This window comes from Eriocheir sinensis, chromosome 1, assembly GCF_024679095.1.
Source record: "Eriocheir sinensis breed Jianghai 21 chromosome 1, ASM2467909v1, whole genome shotgun sequence".
NCBI lineage: Eukaryota > Metazoa > Arthropoda > Malacostraca > Decapoda > Varunidae > Eriocheir > Eriocheir sinensis.
The window spans coordinates 36,984,265-37,002,952 of record NC_066509.1 but is presented as its reverse complement, the minus strand read 5'-3'; the positions used below and the strand labels follow the sequence as shown (position 1 = coordinate 37,002,952).

The following is an 18,688-nucleotide window of genomic DNA, read 5'->3' as shown; positions in this document are numbered from 1 at the left end:
AATAAATAAATGAAGTAAAAAAATAACTGTGTGTAAGTCTTCCCCCTGAGAGAGAGATTAAATGAAACAAAATGAATAAATCTAAGTTCCATCGACATCAAAATCATTGAGGAGGAGGAGGAGGAGAATGGGATAAGGGAAGGAAACTTGAGAGATGGGAAACATGGAAAAGAAGGAGGAGGAGAAATGGAGATGTAAAGTATAAGAGGAAGGAAGGAAGGCAGACCAGGAAATGCAGAGAAGTAAGACGCAGGAGAATGACGGGAGAATATTTGGCAGGGCAAACAGGGAAATTGTAACAGTAGGAGGAAAAACAAAATGAACAGTAAGGAAAGGAAAGAGAGGCTAATAGGAGAACCAGAAGGAAATGGGAAATGAACAGTGAGAACAAAAAGTGTCTGTGGCTACAATGAAGAGAAATATAAAGTCCTGCACATCTTGGGAGGGGATTCTTGAGGTCTGTGAGGGCAAAGAGTCGTCTGTTTCCATCTGTGGCACTGGTCTTGGAGGAACCTGACTTGCCACACTCCTTGTAGCGGATCTTGCAGCTGGTGATGATCCCATTCTGATGCTCGGCCAGCGGAGGCTTCCAGCGGATGATGAGGCTCTGAAGGGAAAGGCCGTGTGAGGGAAAAAGATATATGAGAAATGATGAAAATACAATCTAAAAAGTTTGAACATTGTGTGAGGCCGTGAGTGCTTCAACTTAACCCCCTGACTGTGGATTTCCTACCAGAAGACCTCACCAAGCTACAGGAATGGAACAAAAACTGGCTGCTACAATTCAGTGGAGAAAAATGTAAAGTCCTGCACCCTGGGAGAGGATATCCAGCACACCAATACCACATGGGAAACACTCCACTATCCACCACAGAGGCAGAGAAAGACCTGGGAGTATATGTTTTCAGGCTACCTGTGAAGGCCAAATCTGTGCCAATCGCAGGGGACGGGTCAAATATAATGAAATATAATGAATGTGCAAGGGTTAAAAATACTGAAACAATGAATGTGCAACTTGTAGAGATGATGTGAAGGAAACGAACAAAGCAGAAAGCTATTTAAAAATGAGTTTTAAAATGCATCTTTGCCTTGGAAGCCTTCCACAACTCACCCTTGAGCTGGCAGCCTCAACGCTCACATTCTGAGGCTCCTTTGAGGGCACGTCTGAGAAGGTTCTGGCAGTGACCTCCGGGATGGCGTCTCCCCCGCCATTACTGTTGACGGCGGTGAGCCACACGCTGTGCTCAGTGACCTGGTCCAGGCCTTGGAGGTCATGTGACGTACCAGTGACCTCTACCTCGTGTTCTTCTGCTGACCCAACCTGAGGAGAAAATTACAAGGGAGACAATGGTTAAGATACACACTGGCACTTGTACAAACACACGGCTATGGTCACCCTGTACTCCAAGTAAGGTCACTAATGACACACAAGGATATGGGGAGACTTTTGTTAGGCAAAGGGACTCCACATTTGGCGCACAGTTCTATAAGGCCGTCCACACCTGCGTATAGAGCATGGTGTATCCCGTGATGGGCGTTTTGGCCACTCCGGGCGGCGACCAAGTGACCTCCAGACTGGTGGGTGAGGTGGGGACAACTTTCAGACTCTGGGGCGGAGGGCAGGTCCAGGTCCGGCTTGGTGAACACCCGCACCTCGTGTGTGGAGGCGCCCACCAGGCCGCCGGAGGTGTGGGCCACCACCCGCACCATGTAGTTACTCCCGGGACTTAGGTCGCTGATCTGGGTCTTGTATTCATTCAGTCCCTCGCTGGAGGAGCTGCACTCACGTTCTGGACGCGTTCTCTGCAGTGAAGGGAGGAAAGTGATGTGTGAATTACTTACTTTTGATGAAATGTTGTATATGTACTCACTAGAATGTTATTATTTCTTCATAATCACTGGAATGGAAGTTGGATAACTCTGTATTTGCTAACTACATCTTAACAGTAGTAGTATTGTGTTGAATTTTTCATGCAATAAATATTCCCAGGTTGTGTCCTTTGGTTCTGACCTGAGTGATCCTTCCTGCTTGTAGACGACTGAGTATCCCACAGTGTGGTCGGTGTTGAGCTCCGGCTCATGCCAGGCCAGCGTGATGAACCTGTTGCTGGTGGAGGTGGCCTGCAGCAGCCAAGGGGGCCTGGGGGTGCCCGCCGCCAGGGTCTTGCTCCTCTGAGGGGTGAGAGCCTTCTTCAGAAATGCCTTAGAGTACTAAATAGATGAATAAAAGGTAAATATTTTAAGAAAAGAATACAAGAAATGTATAAGAAAAATCATATGAATTAAATTTTATAATTGATTAAGCTTTGGTAAGTACTGATGTAGCTTTGTGGACTCAAAACAGATGATGCATCTATCTTGCTGCTTCACAGTTATAAGTAAACCTCCTTTGGGTGAGAGCTATCAACAGTAATTAGTTTTATGGAAAGTAACTAACAAAAAGATTACTAGACTTGGGTCACCGGGCAATATAAGTGACCTCTTACCTGAGACGCCAACACCCTGCTGCTGAGGCAAAGACTGAACCAACAACTGACACTGAAGAATTCTAATGTTACTTTTTCCTGAACAAGGGAATGAAGCGTGACTCTCTGGACATCCTCAATGTGTGAAAAGATGGTGAGTGACGGAGTGCTACAACCCTTTCATGGAGAGCATTCAAAGCTCAAAATACACAAAGGAAGTTTAGACAAAAATTCTACAAACACAATTATTACCAAAAATACAAGTTGAGTGTTAGCAATATTTCTGCCACTGTTTGTTTCAGTTGTCCACACACTTGAGCTGTCACACTAACAAAGACACTGGAGGAAATATGAAGACTGATCTCCAGTTCCATTTTTGAAAACCTATTTTTACCTAAGCAGCTTCAATATCAAAGAGTTCCCCTCTCAGGAGTAATTCTTGTGTACAGCATAAAGACTAGTAGACAGTGACTGTCAAGGCCACACCAACAGAAGGCAAATGATGCAAACAAGTTGTGTCAACAATGAGCAGACATTCTAAGTATTGAAAACCAAGGAGTAGTAGTAGAAATACAATAATAGTACCAACCCTCACATCTGAAACGTGGGCCTGGAATGAAAGTCTAGAGTGCAGGCAGTGGAAATGAGTTACCTGAGGAGTGCTTGTGGTGTGAGTAGAATGGATGGAATGAGTAATGAAAGTGTGTTTTGGAATGTGTCACAGGGGTGAAGGGAAGAAGTGTGGAGTGGTGGAAGAGGTGAAGCGACAGACCTTAAAGTGGTTTGGCCACATGGAGCGAATGGAGGAGAGTAAGATGACCAGAAGGGTGTATGTGAGTGAGGTAGAGGGAGGGAATGCTAGAGGACGACCTCCAGTGAAATGGAGGCATAGGGTGCAAGAGTACGTTAGGGAGAGGGGGGAAAGATCTTTGAGCAGGCAAGGAGGGAGTGTCTGGATAGAGAAAGTTGGAAGCTCTTCTGTCGTGGCCATCCCCTGGTGGGAGCTCCTAGGAGCAGGTGTCCATGAAATGATGATGAATGAGTAGTAGTAGTGGTGTGCCTGAGCTGTCCCACTTACTCTGGTGACAGTGTCTGTGACCTGCCTTGTGCGTGGGTGGGGGCATGCTGCTCCTTCCTGGAGGTGAGCCCAGACAATGTATTATCAAAATACCACAACAAAATAGTCATTCTCGGGTAAATCACATTTTAGTGAGTCAGTAACACTCAGCACCGGCTTTGATATTTCCAAACTTCAGGACAATCAAATATGAACACATTACTGGAGACGTGTGCTTTGCCCACAGTGTAATCTATGCATTTTATTCAGTCTTCAAGGAATAATAAACACAATAAAGGGCTATGCTTACAGCCATGCTAAGAAAATCACATGCATCAACATCAATAACTTGGGTAATGTACACTTTTTAAAACTGCAGCGTCTGTACCAGCGGCTGCAGCTGCCCGCCAGAAACATTGGAATACATTCAGTAACCTTGTAAATGTCTGGGCTTATTAGCAACCTGGAATTATCTGGACTAGTCACTGCCTGTGTCCAATGCAGACAACACTACATCAGTACTCATGAATGCAAACAAAGGGCTACAGTGTGAACAGTGTCTGCCCCGCACGGCACCGCCACTTACTTGACTCAAGGACACACAGCTGGGCGTCCCCGGCGAGCTGTGCGCCACACACTGGTACATCCCGGAGTCCTCCTGGCGCACCAGGCCAAGGATCTGCAGGTTGTTGCCGCTCACACTCTACAGGGAGGCTTGGCATTACACACACCTAACACAACACAGCTGTGCTTTGTGTAGCTATTGACAGCCTTATATTTATCTCCCCTTATATAGAGCCTTATATCCCTTATGTATCTATTTAGAACCTTAGATCCCTTTTCCTTTACTTATCTTTTTAGAACCTTCTACATGGAGCCTTATGGATTCCAATGTATTATATACCTTTTACATCCATTTAGAGCAGTGGTTCTTAACCTTTTTACTACCCCGCTCCCTCTAGGAAGTGGTCCTTCCCTCCACGCCCCCTTGCATCTAGCAGTAAAATTTCCTCCCAGATGTTAAAGAAAATGGCAGGCCTTAAGTAGCCTATAGGCAACTAAAGTAATCGCGATACGTCTGCATTTGTTCATAAACTTCTCAATATTAGCCCACGCTCTTGTTAAGAGAATAACAAATATAATGAGAGAAATTCCTAGTTTTCCCCTAGGCCTTGTGTCCCCCCCTAGAGGGGTGCACCCCCCAGGTTAAGAACCACTGATTTAGAGCCTTACATTCCTTTCCCCTTATGTATGTATGTATTTATGTATGCATGTATGTATGTATGTATGTATCCATCAATCTATCTATCTTATGAATCTGCATATCTCTGTCCTTTTTAACCTGTAAGTGATAAATGTCCACACCATCACAAAAGTCCGTCTCCACCAGCAGCTCGCCGTTCTTGAGCCAGTGGAGCGAGGGCTCTGGCTGGCCGTACACGCTGCACTCCAGCTCCACGTTCTTCTTCTCATAGGTGAGAGCGTTGGCCGGCTGCCTCAGAAACCTCGGAGCAACTGTCACACAATTTTCAAGCTTTAGCAACTGAGAGAAACATGATGACTGAAGAACACTAAGATTTTTACTATGCCAAACTTTATACTCAAACCACAAAAATATTCCTAGTCTTTGTTATTCCATTTTCAACATTTTCACCACCCTAGTAACTGAGAGGAACTTAATGATAACTGACAAACACTTGAGATTTTTCACTATGGCAAAATTTATCCACACAAATCACACACAAAAAATATGCACAGTCTTTGTTATATCACTGAAAACACCTTAGTACTGAGACAAACATCTAACCTAGCTTAACGATAACTGACAAATGCTAACCTTTCACAATGCCAAACTTTATATACTCAAACCACAAAGATATGAATAGTCTTTCTTATACCATTTTCAATACTAGTAATGGAGACAAACATATGATAATTCACAAACACTAAGATTTTTACCATGCCAGACTTTATCCACACACAGCACAAGAGTTAACCAGCATCTTCATTCTTTCATCCCTTTCACTGGTAAACTCTGGAACAGCCATCATGTGTCTGTATTTCCTCCTGCCTATGACCTCTACACCTGATATTGACCTCTCATGTTTTTCTTTATAGGAGCAGTGCTTTATTGTTTTCGTTGTTTTGCCTTTGAACTCTTTCATTACTGTAAAAAAATATATATGTCATAGTTTTGTCTCACCTTGGACCTGTATGTGGGCCACGGCGTCGAGCGAATCCTCCCTGTTCTCCGCCCAGCACATGTACGTCCCCTCGTCCTCCTCCTGCAGGCCATGGATGTGCAGGCTGCTGGTGGTGGTGCCGCAGAACTGTGTGTCCAGGTCCCTGTTCTCCGCCCGGCACCTGTACGTCCCCTCGTCCTCCTCCTGCAGGCCATGGATGTGCAGGCTGCTGGTGGTGGTGCCGCAGAACAGTGTGTCCAGGTCCCTGAGGAAAGACAGAAAGGTACGGTAAGCAAGTGAGTTTTGTATCTAATTGCTGTTTGTCACTTTTTTTTCACAGTAGAGGAAGCAGCTCGAGGGAAAAAAAATACCAACAAAAGCAGTCCATTACAATAAGCCTGCTGCAACACTTACCTTATATACAGCAATAACTGCAACACACACACACACAAACTAAAAATAAAAGGAATGGGTATATATTTATTTGATTCTGAAACCTCTCCCTCAGTCACTGTTATCCAAGCTCTCAAGACACATCAAAATGGCCCTCTCAGTCATCTCCCGAATTCCCTTTCATCATCAACGGAACGTTTTGCAGGTCCTTACGCCATGTGGATGGTGGCGCTGTCCCTGAGCCACACCACGGCTGGCTCCGGGTAGCCGTTGGCCGCACAGTCCAGGGTAATCTTGTCCCCACCTTGCCTATCGTGGACTTTGGCTGAGCAGTGAGCATGTAGGCTTCCTTGACTGTGAGTGTGGCTTGCTGGGACACCTTGCTCTTGTTGGCTTGGCAGCAGTACTCCCCGGCATGGCTACATTCTCTATTTCTAAGGCACCTGGAGAGGCAAGCAACTTCAGTGCTGGAGCTACAAGTATCTTAAGTATGTGATTTAAGCTCAGGTCACACAGCATGACTCATACTATGATGAACACTAATGAATGATTGAAAATGCCCTAAGTTAATCGTCAATTTCTTCCTTAAAGCTATTTTCCATGGGTCAGGGCAGAACAGTCTGCCTGAACCTTTCCTCTCAGCCCTTCCCTCTCCCTGAAGACACCCACCAGATGGAAGGCGTGTCATTCGTGAGTCTGGCTCCAGCGGGTGACTGTTCCTGAACCCCTTGATGGAGGGCGCCGGCATGGTGTCCAGGGCACACGGGAACCCAGTGCGCTCCCCTCCATGACCGTCACGTCCTGAGGCTGCTCATCAAACTCTGGCAGTGGTGGGGAGAGAGCGAGCTGTGTGTGGTGATTCACACAGAGAGCATTGCCCAACACTGACACCAAACTGAAACACTCACACTCATAAAGAAATATGAAAACTACGTAATATTTTTTAATACTGTCTGTTGCCACTTCTAATGTCCAAGATGAAACAGAGAAACTTCATATGAAGAAAAAAGAATAAAGATGTCTATGCTATTTCATAAAAGATGCATGTAGTCATGCTTCATATGATCTTTGGGTATATATATATATATATATATATATATTTATATATATATATATATATATATATATATATATATATATATATATATATATATATATATATATATATATTTATATATTTGAAACATTTATTAATAGCCTATTAGGTGCAGTTACATATGTTGATGCATGTATTGTTAGAGGCCAGCCTTTATATAAGCATAAGCTTTTCAGGCAATATATATATATATATATATATATATATATATATATATATATATATATATATATATATATATATATATATATATATATATATATATATATATACAAGAACATTACTGCTGAGGTGTGGACTGAACAAAACCTGTCTGTCCCAGCCCACTGTGCTGTAGGTGGCCCGGCACAAGTGATGAAGACAAATGAAACTCCTGCAAGACAGGAGGCAGGCTGGGGCAGTCCAATGGTTCTGCCCAAACCTTCATTACAGTGTTTGTATGGCCTTTGGTGACTGCCTCAGAAGGGAAACGGATAACTCACAATGATGAAATGCAATGCAAAAAGTATACATTTGTAGACTATCTAGGCATTTACATAATGAAGAGCAGCAACAGTTTTATGTTCCAGGTGACCACAACAATTTACATGACATAAATAACAGGAAGATCAGTCATCATCATCATCATCATCATTTCATGGACACCTGCTCCTAGGAGCTCCCACCAGGGGATGGCCACGGCAGAAGAGCTTCCAGCTTTCTCTATCCAGACACTCCCTCCTTGCCTGCTCAAAGTTTCTCAAAGATTTTTCCCCCCTCTCCCTAATGTACTCTAGCACCCTATGCCTCCATTTCACTGGAGGTCGTCCTCTAGCATTCCCTCCCTCTACCTCACTCACATACACCCTTCTGGTCATCTTACTCTCCTCCATTCGCTCCATGTGGCCAAATCACTTTAAGGTCTGTTGCTTCACTTCTTCCACCACTCCACACTTCTTCCCTTCACCCCTGTGACACATTCCAAAACACACTTTCATTACTCATTCCATCCATTCTACTCACACTACAAGCACTCCTCAGATAACTCATTTCCACTGCCTGCACTCTAGACTTTCATTCCAGACCCACGTTTCATATGTAAGGGTTGGTACTATTATTGTATTTCTCAAATCCCTCTTTACCTCCATGCTCACACTTCTGCCATTCATGATTCGTCCCAAAGACCCTACCACCCTTCTTCCTTGCAATGCTCTTTCTCTTATCTCTCCCTCCATGCTTACACATAACTGATCCAAGGTACTTAAACTCATTGACTTCCTCCATTTCTTCACCATTCAAAATTATTTTGCATTTTTTTTCTTCACATCTTTGCTCAAACTTTCTGTAAGAACTCCACCCTGGATGATTCTGGGCATGTTTCTCCTACTCATCCCCCCTCTGACTCCTTTATGCCTGTTATTAAGATTCTTCCAAGTGATGTTTTCTATGCCCTCTCTGGCTTCAACTCTCATAAGGCTTATGGACCTGATGGAGTGCCTCCTATTGTCCTTAAAAACTGTGCTTCCATGCTGACACCCTGCCTGGTCAAACTCTTTCGTCTCTGCCTATCAACATCTATCTTTCCTTCCTGCTGGAAGTATGCCTTTGTACAGCCTGTGCCTAAGAAGGGTGACCGCTCCAACCCCTCAAACTACCGCCCAATAGCTTTACTTTCATGTCTATCTAAAGCTTTTGAATCAATCCTTAACCGGAAGATTCAAAAGCACCTTCCCACTTCTAACCTTCTATCTGATCGCCAGTATGGATTCCGCAAGGGGCGTTCTACTGGCGATCTTCTTGCTCTCTTAACTGACTCTTGGTCATCCTCTCTTAGCCATTTCGGTGAAACTTTCTCTGTTGCGCTTGACATATTGAAAGCCTTCGATAGAGTCTGGCACCAGTATTTGCTTTCTAAACTGCCCTCTTTCGGATTCTATCCCTCTCTCTGTTCCTTTATCTCCAGTTTCCTTTCCGGCCGTTCTATCTCTGCGGTGGTAGACGGTCACTGCTCTTCCCCTAAACCTATCAACAGTGGCGTTCCACAGGGCTCTGTCCTATCACCCACTCTCTTCCTGTTGTTCATCAATGATCTTCTTTCCATAACAAACTGTCCTGTCCACTCATACGCTGACGACTCCACTCTGCTTTATTCAACTTCTTTCAATAGAAGACCCTCTCAACAGGAAGTACACGACTCCAGACTGGAGGCTGCAGAATAATTAACCTCAGACCTTGCTATCATTTCCGATTGAGGCAGAAGGAACCTTGTGTCCGTCAATGCCTCAAAAACTCAATTTCTCCACCTATCAACTCGACACAATCTTCCAAACACCTATCCCCTATTCCTCGACAACACTCAGCTGTCACCGTCTTCAACACCAAACATCCTCGGTCTATCCTTAACTCAAAATCTCAACTGGAAACTTCACATCTCCTCTCTCGCTAAATCAGCTTCCTCGAGGTTGGGCGTTCTGTATCGTCTCTGCCAGTTCTTCTCCCCTGCGCAGTTGCTATCCATATACAGGGGCCTTGTCCGCCCTCGTATGGAGTATGCATCTCACGTGTGGGAGGGCTCCACTCACACAGCTCTTCTGGACAGAGTGGAGTCTAAGGCTCTTCGTCTCATCAGCTATCCTCCTCCTACTGATAGTCTTCTACCTCTTAACCCAGCAGCGTCGGTGGACCCATTTTTGGGCTCTTGCGAGTCGGTCCGCTGAAATGGTGGACCCCGTATGGGGCTCGGCTCAAAACACCTAATTCGAGCTAATTGTAGGCGGTGGCGGCATAGAGCAACCCACCATGCATGCCCTGGGTCATTGTGGTGGGTGAGTGATCTTGAGGTGGGCTTATTTGTCATAGGTGGTGCTGTAATGTCATGGCAGACTGAATTAGCTATCCATAGAGTAATCACTTGTCAAATTATCTAAAGTAGACAACAAGCGACTCTCGGCTAGATGCCATGCATCACGAGACTGTTTATTTTGTAACAAACACCACCCAAAAAGAATGGAGTTTGAGTATAAATAAATATTTTTAATGGCTTCATGGTTATGAGAGGAGTACTCTGATGTATGTTCCATGCTCTTTTCTTAGTCTCAAAATGCAGTGTAATGGTGCCGTTTCTCAGCCACTTCTCGGCTTTCCCATAGCCCAAGCCCACGGGTTAAATTCCGTCGCGATGTTGCCTCTCTTTCTATCTTCTATCAATATTTTCATGCTGACTGCTCTTCTGAACTTGCTAACTGCATGCCTCCCCCCCTCCCACGGCCCCGCTGCACACGACTTTCTACTCATGCTCATCCTTATACTGTCCAAACCCCTTATGCAAGAGTTAACCAGCATCTTCATTCTTTCATCCCTCACGCTGGTAAACTCTGGAACAATCTTCCTTCATCTGTATTTCCTCCTGCCTACGAGTTGAACTCTTTCAAGAGAAGGGTATCAGGACTCCTCTCCTCCCGAAATTGACCTCTCTTTCGGCCACCTCTTTTGATTCTTTTTTTAGGAGCAGCGAGGAGCGGGCTTTTTTTTTATTATTGTTTCCTTTTTTTGTGCCCTTGAGCTGTTTCCTTTGTTGTAAAAAATAAATAAATAAATAAATAAAACATTCAATTCCCACTCTATATGGACATACAAAATCTACAGCCTCACTTCTCACAAACCATCACTTTACTTTTGTTGACATTTACTTTCAGCTTTCTCCTGTTACAGACATTATCAAAAACACTGACCAAATTTTGTGGGTCACTTTCATTTTCTGCAATGAGCACTGTGTCATCAGCAAACAGTATTGAATTCAATACCCACTTACTTCCCTCAATCAGTCAGCCTGTGAAATGATGAAGGCTGAGCACCAGGCAGGGAAGAGAACATTCCAGCAAACTATAATGTAAAAAATGTAAAGCCAATAAAATATTCCTGTGGAATGATGAACATCTCATGATTGTATAGAGCCTGTGGCAGCCAGCAACATAACAAACACTTTCCTGTCATGAAAATGAGCATAAATACTCACTTTAAGGCAGTTCACACAGCTACAAAGAACAAGATACAAAATGAACAACATACATCACAAGACAAAGCCCCTGCTGAGAGTGTTGGCCACACAGTGTTAGGCCTTGGCACAAGTATGAGAGAGTATTAACATGCACAAGGTGTCTTTACCATCCTCTTCCTGTGAGGAGAGAAACCAAGCATGAGTCTTGGCAGGGAATTATTCAATGCTATTTGTCATGCCATACATTCCTCATGGGAATATTTACAAGTTCATCACGTGCAGCAAAACCATTCTTCCTTGCAAGGCAAACAGCTGAGGTTTTGTTTTATTGTAATGCCTTGAAAACTAAGGACACCTTCCCTGTACAAGATACTACAGAGATACTTAGTAGAATAACCACTTTTTAATGTATATGAAACTAGTCCAGAATTCTCCATTTCCTGCCTCTTGAGCCACGAGGCTGGGGGAGTAAGGCTCAGCACTGCCCACAGACTGGCTGACCAGCTCCAGGGCTCTCTCCAGGGCCAAGTCCTGGCCAGAGTGGGGACCATGGGCAGCCTCCTCTAACCTGAGTCACCTCTACACCCACTACTGAATGGGTATCAGGTATTAACAGGGGCTGTGCCCTTCCTCCCCAGGGGGGGGGGGGTCTAAACTGTATGCGGAGATCCATCACTCATGAGCTTCATGCCCTCTCGGGGAAGGTAGTGACGGACAATCTTGAGTCTATTGTGTGATGAGACCATGGTGAATTACACACACACACACACACACACACACACACACACACACACATACACACACGGCCCGGTAGCTCAGTGGATAGAGCGTCTGGCTCACAACCAGAAGGACCGGGGCTCGATTCCCTGGCCGGGTGAAGATAAGTTGGGTTTATCTTCTTTCATGTGTAGCCCCTGTTCACCTAGCAGTGAGTAGGTACGCGACATCAGGCAAGGAGTTGTGACCTCGCTGTGGCGGTGTGTTGTGTGTGAGTTGTCTCAGTCCTGCCCAAAGATCAGTACTACGAGCTCTGTGCTCTTCCGCAGGGGAACGGCTGGCTGTCTCGAGAGAAACGCGCAGCAGACCAAGAGGTGAATTACACACACACACACACACACACACACACACACACACACACACACACACACACACACACCAAATCACCCCAGTAGGTAGGTAATATTTTGTTAGTGTGTTCATGTCACAGCTGCAGACCTTCCCAGGAATCAGGACAAGGTGGAAGGAGGTAGTTTTCTCTCCTTGCTCTACAGAGTATGAACCAACATGTGCATCCTCAGAAAGTCACTGAGCCAAAGACAGTCTTACCAAATCCTACACAAGACTGCCTGACTACTGCCCGTCAAGAGGTACTGCGAGGGATGACAGCCGTGGCACTCACCAACAATGCTGAGCCTGGCGTGGGTGGAGATGAAGGTGCCCACACCCAGGGAGTCACTGGTGGATGCCCTCATCAGTCTGCTCCGGGCGTTGACCCAGGTGAGGTGCAGCGCCCTGTTGGGCACCATGCACCTGCAGGGAGGGACGAGGTGCAGGCCAAGGTGTGCTGTAAGTGCAGGGAGAGGTGAGCTGTGGAGGTTCTGTGGTAATAATAAAAGGAACAGAGGAAGGATGCAAAAATAAATAGGCAAGAAAGAAACCAAAGAGAGAATGACAAGACAGAATAATAATAAAACACAAGGCAAGAGAGTGAGGGAGGCAGGAGAGGAGGAGGCTCTGGGTTCATTCTTTGATATTCTTGGCCAACACACTAAGACAAGGTGGCTGAGCTGCATGAAGGTGGACAAGATGGGTGACCACACGTCCTCTGTGTGTACTTGAGGCCACTTCCAACACACTAACATTGAATTTAATTCAATTGAAATACTTATTGTTGATTAAAAGATAATACAGTAAAATTCTAAGGACATATAAACATGTTTCATTTTGCTTGAGGATCAAAATAGGTTTAGAAAATATTATAGGAAAATGTCTTCAGTACATTATAGTGACATTGGTACCCATAGAAATGAAGGCTGTGCAACCTTATACATTAGGATATTAAATAAAGATAGATTTATAGCCCAGCCTAGAGGAGTTTCTCGCTGAAGACTATCACATGACCAAATAGTAACCTATCACCGCTGAAATAGTAATATTTCCCAGCATTTTAAAATTTCAGAAATGAGTAATAATAATGAAGAGTTATCAGAGTGATGCTTAGCAAATACAATTAAAAAAATAGTGTTAGTCATTAGAGTGGGTTGGGTGTGATTCTAGAGTTTTACCAATGCAGGTAAGGCACACCCAAAAGCTACCTTCTGTTCATCTAAAATTTTGTAACACGTCCAGCCAATGAGACTGAAGTATCCATTGTGAGTCTGTTATAACAGCTAGAGCCCTGAGGGGGAGATCAAATCCAATAATTTTGGTCATAAGGGCGACGTACAGCTCCCCTCATCAGCTTGGATGTCTGGGCCTGAGGCGAAGGATTGCTCCAGGCCTTGTAGCTGTGTCTCTCTCACAACGATTTCCATATCAGGACAAGAGGAGGGCAGTTATGACAGCAAGACACACACACTGCATGTCTGGCACAAACCTGACCAACGAGAGGGTTTCCTCCCAAGACGAAAAAAAAAAGTCAGCACAACTCTATCTTCTCAGCGGGCTTGCAGGAAATTCATAAATTTTGTATCCCCTCTGTGGCCTGTTGCTACAGCCAAAGGCAAGGCTGCAAGGAGTTGCCACATTAAAAAGCAGCCAAATCCGCTTCCAAAATAGGTAAAATTATGTTTTTAATACCTCGCAGTGTTCGATGGGCCACTAAAAGCGCCCAGCAGCTTTATACACAGGGCCGCCAATGTTGGTTCTCTCTCTATCAAGGGACTCTACCCTGGCCTGGCACTCCTCCAGGGCTTTAAGGTCATCACAGGTGCCAGCTGGTTCATGCCACGCCGCCGTCACCTCACCGCTGCCAGCCTTATCCCCACAGGCCATTACTCCTTCCTCCACCCTGACGGCCAGACACACACACCCACCCCAGGCCATTACTCCTTCCTTCACCGTAACAGGCCTCTATGTACCGTTGGCTGCTATGTACCACCAGCTGCTATGTATCATGATTATAGCTATGTAACATTATTATTAATATAATTAATAATAATGTTTATTTGTTTGCCACGCAAATAGAGAATAGAGCAAATAGAGCTCTGCTCATTATTTGCTTCTAAAAGGGTAACTTAGGACCTCCAGTGGATCTGCTCACTTTTTGCTTCGAAACTCCAGTGAACTTGCTCAGTATTTACTTCCTAACTCCAGTTATCCTTTTTATACTACCATGGCATCAGCACTTTTCCTTTGCTCAGGATGTGGATTGTGTGTTCGCCCTAGACAGGAAGCCCCTATCTGTGACGGGTGCAACAAGTGGCGCCACTGCTTATGTGGTACAGCAACATCACAATCTGAGTACCGGAATATAGACAGACCATTGAAAGCTGGTCAAGTTTTCATGTGGTGTTGCCCAGACTGTCCTGACTGGATGGAAGTTTCAGGTACAATTATCTTTCTGTTTGTTAGGGGCCTTAGCTTTCTATTGCATGAGCATTTAGATAAGGATGGGTGGGAGAGGAGGGGTACTAATTTATGCCCATAGACTCTCTCTCTCTCTCTTCTATACAAACAGCCGTAGTGAGGACTCATAGGTCTGTTGTTGTTTGCCTTCCTTTGTAACTCTCTCTCTCTCTCTCTCTCTCTCTCTCTCTCTCTCTCTCTCTCTCTCTCTCTCTCTCTCTCTCTCTCTCCTCTGTATTCCTTTATGTATTTTGAAGTCATTTGTAGTCATTTCGGTTTAGTTGTACCCCTTTGCATTACTATGTATGTACCTTGTTACTTACTCACTTTCCTGTCCCACTCATGTTTTCCCTCATCCCTCTTATTTTCATTTTCCCCACTCACTTTCCCCTGTCCCACTCACTTTCCATCCCCCCCTCTCACTGTACATTTGCTCATATTTTTTACCCTGGTTTCAGGTGATGCCGATGATCCTTTTAATGCCTTCCCAGTCGAAGAGCAGCCTGCAGCAATCAACAACACACCCAATGGCTTCAACATCACACTTCCTATTGATGACATCACGCCAGCTGCAGAAACATCATTAGATGATGAAGCGTTACCAACAACGATCCTTGCAGACACTCCTGTGACCTACAAAATTGTTTCCGGTGGAACAAGAAAAGGCAGCTCTCTTCTCGCTGATTCTTTGGGTTTTACGTACACCAGGAAGCGAGTCATCTGTCTCAGTCACATGGATATGCAGCTACCGTGGTAAAAAGTGCTGCAATTTCACAGCAAATAGAAACAATGAACTTCAAAAGTGGACACCACAAACACACACATCCTGAGGATCCTGGTGCTGAACTCAAAGCATCGACACGAGCTTTCGTTAAAAAGTCTGCTTTGGAATTTCCATTTGCATCATCTGGGGAAATAGTAAAGAAAGCACTCTCAAGCTGGGAAAATTCAGATGTTCCCTTACCAAATATAAACACTCTAGTCAGATGCACCAATCGCTCCAGGGAAGGACAACGTCCAAAACACCCTGAAGATATTAGTTTTGAATTAAACACAGATCATGTTCCACAGGACTTTCTTCAAGCTGATCTATTTGAAAATGGACAACAGCATCTCATATTTGCAAAACCAATTCAGTTGCAACACCTGTCCAAATCTAAAGTTTGGTACATGGACAGAACTTTTAAAATTGTTCAAACCCCTTTTGTTCAACTTTTTAGTGTGCACAGTTTTATAAAGAAGGATGGAATTATGAAACAGGTTCCATTGTGCTTTGTCCTAATGTCAAGAAGAAAGAAAAAGGACTTTGCAGCTGTCATAAGAAAAATTACTGATTTAACGTCAACATCTGTTTGTGAAGTTGTTTTGGATTTTGAAAGAGCACTATGGTCAGCAGTGCGAGTGTGCATTCCCGAGGCTTCCCTTCATGGCTGCTGGTTTCACTGGGCCCAAGCAGTGTACCGCAGAGTGAAGAGACTAGCTCTACAAAATGCCAATATTAATCAACTCACTGTAAGACAATTCATTCGGCAGATAATGGCGCTGCCAAACTTACCTCCATCTCATATAGAGCCAGCTTACTACTTGGTATCTGGTACATAGCAGCCTTGTTTGGTACATATAAGCCAAAGCAGTGGTACATAGGAGCCGGTACATAGCAGCCCAACAATGGTACATATAAGCCAAAGCAGTGGTGCATAGGAGCCGGTACATAGCAGCCGACGGTACATAGCAGCTAGCATTCTCCTTCACCCTGACGGCCAGACACACACACCCACCCCAGGCCATTACTCCTTCCTTCACCCTGACGGCCAGACACACCCACCCACCCCAGGCCATTACTCCTTCCTTCACCCTGACGGCCAGACACACACACACACCCCAGGCCATTACTCCTTCCTTCACCCTGACGGCCAGACACACACACACACCCCAGGCCATTACTCCTTCCTTCACCCTGACGGCCAAACACACACACACCCCAGGCCATTACTCCTTCCTTCACCCTGACGGCCAGACACACACCCACCCCAGGCCATTACTCCTTCCTTCACCCTGACGGCCAGACACACCACCCACCCCAGGCCATTACTCCTTCTTCACCCTGATGGCCAGACACACTCACACACCCCAGGCCATTACTCCTTCCTCCACCCTGACGGCCAGACACACCCAACCAACCCACCCCAGGCCATTACTCCTTCCTTCACCCTGATGGCCAGACACACACACACCCCAGGCCATTACTCCTTCCTCCACCCTGACGGCCAGACACACACACCACCCCCACGCCATTACTCCTTCCTTCACCCTGACGGCCAGACACACACACACACCCCAGGCCATTACTCCTTCCTTCACCCTGACGGCCAGACACACTCACCCACCCCAGGCCATTACTCCTTCCTTCACCCTGACGGCCAGACACACACACACACCCCAGGCCATTACTCCTTCCTTCACCCTGACGGCCAGACACACTACACACACCCACCCCAGGCCATTACTCCTTCCTCCACCCTGACGGCCAGACACACTACACTCACACACCCCAGGCCATTACTCCTTCCTTCACCCTGACGGCCAGACACACACCCACCCACCCCAGACCATTACTCCTTCCTTCACCCTGACGGCCAGACACACACACCCACCCCAGGCCATTACTCCTTCCTTCACCCTGACGGCCAGACACACTACACTCACCCACCCCAGGCCATTACTCCTTCCTTCACCCTGACGGCCAGACACACACACCCACCCCAGGCCATTACTCCTTCCTTCACCCTGACGGCCAGACACACTACACTCACCCACCCCAGGCCATTACTCCTTCCTTCACCCTGACGGCCAGACACACTCACCCACCCCAGGCCATTACTCCTTCCTTCACCCTGACGGCCAGACACACACACACACCCCAGGCCATTACTCCTTCCTTCACCCTGACGGCCAGACACACACACACACCCCAGGCCATTACTCCTTCCTTCCTGCACAGCCCCGTGTTGGCACTTGGCAGGTCGTCAGCAGCAGGTCATCATCGGCACTGAGGAGGATGTGAGGGTCAGGAGGGCAGGAGAAGGTCGAGGGAAGAGGCTTTACAGGGGCGGGGAGCCACACACACACACACACACACATGTTCTGTTTTTGTGTTGATGTTCTTGGGATCAGCCTTTGCAACGGCCCGCCCTGATTTTCTGATTGATTGATTGATAGTTTATTGTTGCAGGTAAACAACAAGGGAGAAGGGAGGAACATGCCATCCCAACCCCCAGGCAGGACAGAGTGTGATTATACAATATTATTTCGTGCAGGGCTGGATGAGATCCCGTATGAATTGTATAAGAATGGAGGTGAGGTGGCGATAGACAGGATGACTGAGCTGTTCAACTGTGTATGGGAGAATGAGAGAGTGCCTCGGGAATGGAACGAATGCAGAGTGACTGATACACAAGGGAGGACATAAGAGTAAGAAAGAGCTGAAGAATTATAGGCCGATAGCCCTGGCGAATACGGTGGGAAAGATTTTCTGTGCTGTGTTGAAAGAAAGGCTGTGTAAGTGGATTGAAAGAGAGAGAGTGCTGGGTGAGGAGCAGAATGGTTTTCGCACAGACAGGAGGGCAGAGGATAATATGTATGTGGTAAATGAGATGATAGAGAGGAAAAGGAAGAATGGAAGTCCGTTGTATCTTGGGTTTCTTGATATTGAGAAAGCGTATGATAGAGTGAACAGGGAGGTGATGTGCAAGGTACTGGAGAAAGTAGGTTTGAGTGATAAGATAGTGCGAATCATTAGGAGCATGTATGTGGATACAAGAGCCAGGTATAGGTTAGGAGCATTAGAGACAGAGTGGGTGAGGAGTGAAAGAGGTGTTAGGCAGGGCTGCATCCTGTCTCCAACTCTCTTCAGTCTGTACACTGAGGAGTTGGCAGCCAGGATGAGGAGAA

At 45.8% G+C, this 18,688-nt stretch overlaps 1 protein-coding gene across 4 annotated transcripts; it reads right to left on the bottom strand.

The window, feature by feature from the left end:
* Positions 1–621: 621 nt before the first annotated feature.
* Positions 622–17,870, bottom strand: LOC126996381 (neogenin-like). 4 transcript variants are annotated; one of them, XM_050856767.1, is made up of 10 exons: positions 12,570–15,106; positions 6,768–6,919; positions 6,312–6,541; positions 6,120–6,158; positions 5,726–5,970; positions 4,865–5,037; positions 4,109–4,225; positions 2,012–2,172; positions 1,503–1,803; positions 622–1,321 (listed from the first exon to the last, which is right to left on the bottom strand). In XM_050856767.1, the coding sequence occupies exons 3-9, from the start codon at positions 6,314–6,316 to the stop codon at positions 1,758–1,760; spliced, it is 786 nt and encodes a 261-aa protein (XP_050712724.1). In that variant the 5' UTR covers positions 6,317–6,541; positions 6,768–6,919; positions 12,570–15,106; the 3' UTR covers positions 622–1,321; positions 1,503–1,757. The 4 variants fall into 4 exon arrangements, with proteins under 4 accessions (XP_050712724.1, XP_050712707.1, XP_050712706.1 ...); XM_050856750.1 differs by lacking the exons at positions 622–1,321; positions 1,503–1,803; positions 2,012–2,172 and adding exons at positions 2,966–3,600; positions 17,708–17,870 and having other exon boundaries at positions 12,570–12,734; XM_050856749.1 differs by lacking the exons at positions 622–1,321; positions 1,503–1,803; positions 2,012–2,172 and adding an exon at positions 2,966–3,600 and having other exon boundaries at positions 12,570–15,892.
* Between the last annotated feature and the right edge of the window lie 818 nt (positions 17,871–18,688).